The following is a 5,893-nucleotide window of genomic DNA, read 5'->3' as shown; positions in this document are numbered from 1 at the left end:
AATACTGTTCCCAAGGCTACACTGCACACTAACCAGTGCCATAAGAAGGGACTAAAGTAGATAAGAATGTAGCATTCAAATCAGAAGTGTATGAAAGAATCATATGGCCTGAGTATCCTTTTAATATCTCTTTATCTGAGAAACAGGTCAATTTATCTGATTATAAAAGCTCACTCATTACAGAAATAGAGTGGATGAACCATCCCATAAGTTCCTAAATGACTAACATGAAGCTTGTGTGTATGTATAAGATATGTGTTTGAAACAACCATTTGATTATTAAAGAATTAAAGCAAGAAAATAAAAGAACTTTCCTCTTTCTAGCACTCAGAGAAGAGGTTGCATATAGATGAGAATTTGCTATTAAGAAATAGTGCTTCCAGAATGTACAATTGTGTGGGAATTAGGAGAATAGCCACTTGGGAAGAAAAAGCATAAACTAATATGAAGAGGAACAAAGAAAAGAGCTAACAGAGGAGATTACATTTTAGGTAATGAGCAAGAAAATGCAGGGATGTCAGGCATCATTGAAGTAGCTAGTGCCAAGCATCTGAGGGGAGCTAACTAACTCTAAGGTCAAATTTGGGGAAAAAAAAAAAAAAAACATTGTAGAGTCAGTCCCATGGCCCTTGAAAAAGGGCAAGGAACAATTAACTGTTGGATGGATATGGAAGGGTTTTTTTGGTAAGCCCAGGGCTCGTAGATTTAAATTCAATTACACTATAAGTCAAGGGTGGCATTTTTTTAGAAGAAAATTATATAAATCTATGCCATTCAGATGAACTAAACCTAGAGGTTTCTTTCAGGAAAAAAATTCAGGTCAGAAATAGAGGGGCACTTGGGTGGCTCAGTCAATTAAACGTCCAACTCTCAATTTCAGCTCATCATGAGATCGTGAGATTGAGCGCTGTGTTGGGGTTCTGCCTTGGGTGAAAAGCCTGCTTAGGATTCTCTCTCTCCCTGTCTCTCTGCCCCTCCCCAGCTTGTGCGCAAGCATGCTCTCTCTCTCTCTCAAAATAAATAAATGAACTTTGTAGAACTAGAAATAGTGAAAATGTTTTAAACTTTTGAAGACACCTGAACAATAATGGCATTTCACTAATAGCCCCTATTCAAATGTCCAGTAAAATACCTAAAACCATATAGTAAAAAAATATTCACTGCCCCAGTGAAGTGTAAGGAAAGAGACACTAACCCAGAAGCTGGGATAAATTTCTAACTACAAGGCTGGTGTATCAAGGTTGAGAAACACAATAAATGGCTTATGCATGCTTCACAGACTGAAAATGTAGAGACTAGCTATCCTAAAATTGGGTTGAAGGAAGCTTTAACAAGCTCGCATCTCTCACGTAAACCTCACCATCACCCTCCTTCCACCATCTAATCACAACACTCAATGCTGGGTCTGTTCCAAACAGAAAAATGAAGAGCCATTACCTTACTGTAGAAAACTACACTAGTGGGGCATTCAGTGACATATTCCTTTTCTTTTCCATGCGCTTTCAGAGTCTCTCTTTTTATATACATTCAGAAACTGCATTCCTGACGTCATTGACCAGAAGTGGAGGAATATGATGGGTGATACCATTCTGCTAATTTGTAATCCCCACATGGAACACAAAGTGGCCTGGGGAATAGATTAGAGGAGGACTTACAGCAATGCATGCTGCAGACTGAGGTATTTAACATATTCCATCCACTCACAGATTCAGAGAACTGTACAGTGGGAATTAGAGAGGTTATATATCTCAGTCCCGAAGATCTGCAAAGGCTGACTCTTTGATGGGGGAAAAAAAGGCATGGAAGCTATACCCGTTATTCAGACAGTGGGCCATTTGAAATAGCTACAAACTGTGTTAACAAACAGAGTCTGTGTAAACCTTTCCTCATTCATGGGCAATTGAGTGAGTGTACAGAACAATCTGCCATGGGTTGAAAGTAAGGTAAGAAAGTTCAGAGTAAAAAAGACTACTTTTGAAAATGATTTGTTATAAAATCCAGAAATTAGTTTTGAGAAACTAACTGCTTCATATTTAACCAAGGAAAAGGAAAGCATGCCTCCCCCAAAGTAGAAATTTCTTATATGGAAAAATCAAGATGAGAAGAAGACACCATTGGCTCAGATGCAAAGATAGAAACAGACATGAAAAAGAAGATGGGAGACATAAATTCCACAAGGAGATAAGAGTACACTTGAGAAATAAAATCTTCATGATACAAACTGACAGGAAATTATATATGGCAAAAGTCAAAGGTACTGTCAATGTATAGCTAATAAAGCTCTTCCAGGACAGAGAAGACAAAGGTAAAGAGAAAAAATTACCTGAGAGAGAAGATGAGAGAAAAGGGAAAAGGAGAGCAAAGACCCCACCTGTGAGGTACTACTGAGTCCTAAGGAAGGCCCCAGAAATTAATGAAATAGAATAATTAAAGTCATTATAGGTTTATAAAAAACAAAACAACTTTTCTAAGAGGCCAGATTAGGAATGCTCTCCATTTATCAGACAAAACTGATGATAAAAAGTGACCTATCCCTAGATAAATTCTAGCAAAATCGTTTATATAAAAATTTACAAGGATAAATCTCTCTCTCTACTTCCCTCTCTCTCCCTATTTCTCTCCCACCCCCCACCTCACCCCTCACTGTTCTCTCTCTCTCCACCCTCCCCCCCTCTGTCTTTCTCTCATACACACACACATTCCCCAGACAGCCAGATGGAAAAGACAACAAAATTAATCTCACTCTAGACTAGGTAACACTATGTCTCCTAAACAACATTTCAGAAGTCAACCAAGTTGCATTTGCAGACCTGCCAAAAAGATATATTCCGGTAAGAAATCAATCATGTGAAGCCAATAGAGAAAAACTCCTTTTACTTTCATAAATGGACTGGATATGTACCCTTCTTAAATAAATTACTCAAAAATGTCCTTTCAGCCAATCAAGGGATGAATTAAATGAAAACTCAAAAATAGGGAATTCAGGTTCCAAGGAGCTAGTTGTGAACAATAAAGTCTTAGTCATAAAGTTAGTTTAAAATAGTTGTGTTATTATAGTTAAAATAGTTACATAATGAATGAAAATGTGAAATAATATACTTTTAAAGATAATATGCATCAAATAAAATATTAGATTACTAACAATAATCTAGATTTATATTTACTGATTATCTTAATGACCAGAAAACAGAGAGAAAAAGAAAGTTGAAAGAGAGGTGCATGGGGTGAATAAATATCCTGTCCTATAGGGATGTGTTTATTTTATTTTTAGAAAAATGGAAGCTTAATTATATTTTTGGAAACTTCATGATAACCATAGACACAACTATGAGTAGACATCTTCCATATCACTCAAAAATAAAGAAGCAAACTCTTATACCTACATAAAAAGACGGAAAGTTGGCAATCAATGGCAATATAGAAGAGAAAACATATCAAGTACAAAGAGAAAAAACTTTAAGCTGTAAATTTTGATAATAAATATAAATATAATAACAAAGAGCTTCAACTCCTAGGTAAGTGGCATAGGCTTTGAGAGAAAAGTAAGAATAATATCCAAATACATGTGTTTATAAGAAATAGGCACAAACCAAATGATACTTACTGGTTGAAATATATGTATTATTATCAGGTGAAAAAGAAGCCATGCAGAAAGCAAGACATTAGATTACAAAATAAAATTGATAAATAAAAAGAAATAAATTTTAATCAGATATTTGAACCTATCACTCTCCTTTATGGATTATATTAACAAGATAAGACCATATTTAAGGTCACAAGGAAGTTTAATAATATAAGTGATAATGTCAAATTCAAAATGATCAGATTCAAATATATATCCTAGAAACAGAATTATACCTCCTTTGCAAACATCCAGAGAACATACATAACTATTACGTACTTGGTTAGAAAAATTACTGACAAAATTCAAAGAGTAAATGCTATACAGGCCTTATTGTGTGATCACATTATATATATACATGTATAAAGGTACATATATATATAAAGGTAAAGGAACTAGAATAGCCCAAACATTTTGAAAATGAATAAAGTGTGACAAATCACATTACTTGATAAAACCTAATATATAGCCACATTAATTAAAATAATTAAAACAATGAAGAGGAGGGGAAAAATGTTAAGAGGTGAAGTCATGGAGTGTTAGCCAGCATGCCTCAAGCAGGGGCTTTAAAGGGCATTCATGGTTTGTCTTGGCCTCTAGTGCCCCTGACATCTGCCATAAAAAGATCAGGCCCTGGGAAGCAGCTGGTCCCAGAATGAGCAATGGGTGCAGAAAAGCCAAACTCACCCTGAAGTTTGCAAAAGAGCTGCCTCAAGCTGACCTGCAAACCTGTTAAGGGGAATAAGGAATGTATATTGCTGAGCTACCTACATTTGGGGGTTGTACTGGTACTTAGCCAGAGAAATGGAAGTGATTCTCCACGACCTCTATCCTGAAAGTACATAGGACAGAATAAACTTTTGCCATGAAAAGAAGGTTCAATTTGAAAAGAATAGTGTTTTACTGAAATATCAATTTGTCCCAACACCAAAGCTTGTCTTGAAGCAACCTACAAGGCTACTGATCTCACACACACACACACACACACACACACACACATTGTTGAGTTGATTTGTGGACCAAAAAATTAAAATCAAAAGTGTGTTGCTGTAAAGTCCTATTATCTAATATGAAATCACTGACATTGCTTCTAATGTTTTGAGTCAAATCATGATGGAAAAACCTTTTTATTTCATCACTCAACCAGATAAAACTACTTTACCTCTGTAAGGACAAAAGAACTCCTGTAAGAATTCTTATTTTGAGGGCCCTTTTAGAAACTCCAAGGACTGTTAACATAATTTTTGACAACATAATTTTTTTTTTGCCAAGGAACACTTAAACTGAAAGAAAATTCGGGAATTTTGTGCAAAATGGAGCACCTGTGATGCTTGGAAATGTATCTAGTTTTGTTGCTTTGGTAAAGAGAAGAGCAATCCATGACACTGGAATGCATTGCTATACAGATTAGCTTGCACTGCTATCACAGACTTGGCCAATAACATTGAAAGAGATCTTTTCTGCCACTGTAAAAGCTGTCAACTTCATTAGAGCAAGATCCCTGAAGCATCACTTTTTTAAGAAATTTGGTCAAGGGACACCCAGGACTCCAAGATGGCGTCACCCGTACCAGTGAAAGAGAAGAAGCTCATGGATGTGAAGCTAGGAGAGCTGCCAGGCTGGATACTGATGCGAGGTTTCACCCATAGAGGCATTGCTGGCGCATTTCAAAGAGGTTACTACCCGTATTACAACAAGTATGTCAATGTGAAGAAAGGGAGCCTTGCTGGGATTTCTATGGTGCTGGCAGCTTATGTGCTTTTCAACTGTTGTCGGTGTTACAAGGAACTCAAACAGGAGCGGCTACGCAAGTACCACTGAAGAGGGCCCAGTGTGGAGGCACATTTGGCATTCCTGACTGTGACCTTTGAATCCTTTCATAGCCTAATTCAGAATTAATGTCCAATAAAAGATGACTGATACTCAAAAAAAAAAAAAAAAAAAGAAATTTGGTCAAAAAGTAGAATAAGATTATATATTTCTTTAAGTGTACAGACATTCATTGGCATTCCAGGGGACAAGTCAATGGACAAGATTAAAATCCAGTGTAAAAGAGAAAAATAAAACCCCGCTCAGAACAATTTGAAAGAGAGATAGTCATTCATTGCCTGGCTTCCTTGGCAAGTATTTTGGCCATGTGCATGAGGTAAATCTTCTCACCCAGGGCCATGCTTGCTGAAAAATCATGAGTAATTTTTGACCAAGATGCCAAAGAAAGTGCTTCACAGGATGAAGCTGAGACTGACAAATCATTGCCAAGTTCTCAGCAAG

At 36.6% G+C, this 5,893-nt stretch overlaps 1 protein-coding gene across 1 annotated transcript; it reads left to right on the top strand.

Moving 5' to 3' along the window:
* The first annotated feature begins 5,176 nt into the window (after positions 1-5,176).
* Positions 5,177-5,504, top strand: LOC102965810 (ATP synthase subunit f, mitochondrial-like). Its single transcript, XM_042982735.1, has one exon. The coding sequence runs from the start codon at positions 5,177-5,179 to the stop codon at positions 5,441-5,443; it is 267 nt and encodes an 88-aa protein (XP_042838669.1). The 3' UTR covers positions 5,444-5,504.
* The last annotated feature ends 389 nt before the right edge of the window (positions 5,505-5,893 follow it).

This window comes from Panthera tigris, chromosome B1 (genome assembly GCF_018350195.1).
Source record: "Panthera tigris isolate Pti1 chromosome B1, P.tigris_Pti1_mat1.1, whole genome shotgun sequence".
Taxonomy (NCBI): Eukaryota; Metazoa; Chordata; class Mammalia; order Carnivora; family Felidae; genus Panthera; species Panthera tigris.
Note: the sequence above shows the minus strand (reverse complement) of the source record. Positions and strands in the feature narration are given on the sequence as shown.

Coding starts and splice junctions, on each gene's coding strand:
- LOC102965810 (XM_042982735.1), top strand. CDS start 5,177: ATGGCGTCACCCGTACCAGTGAAAGAGAAGAAGCTCATGGATGTGAAG.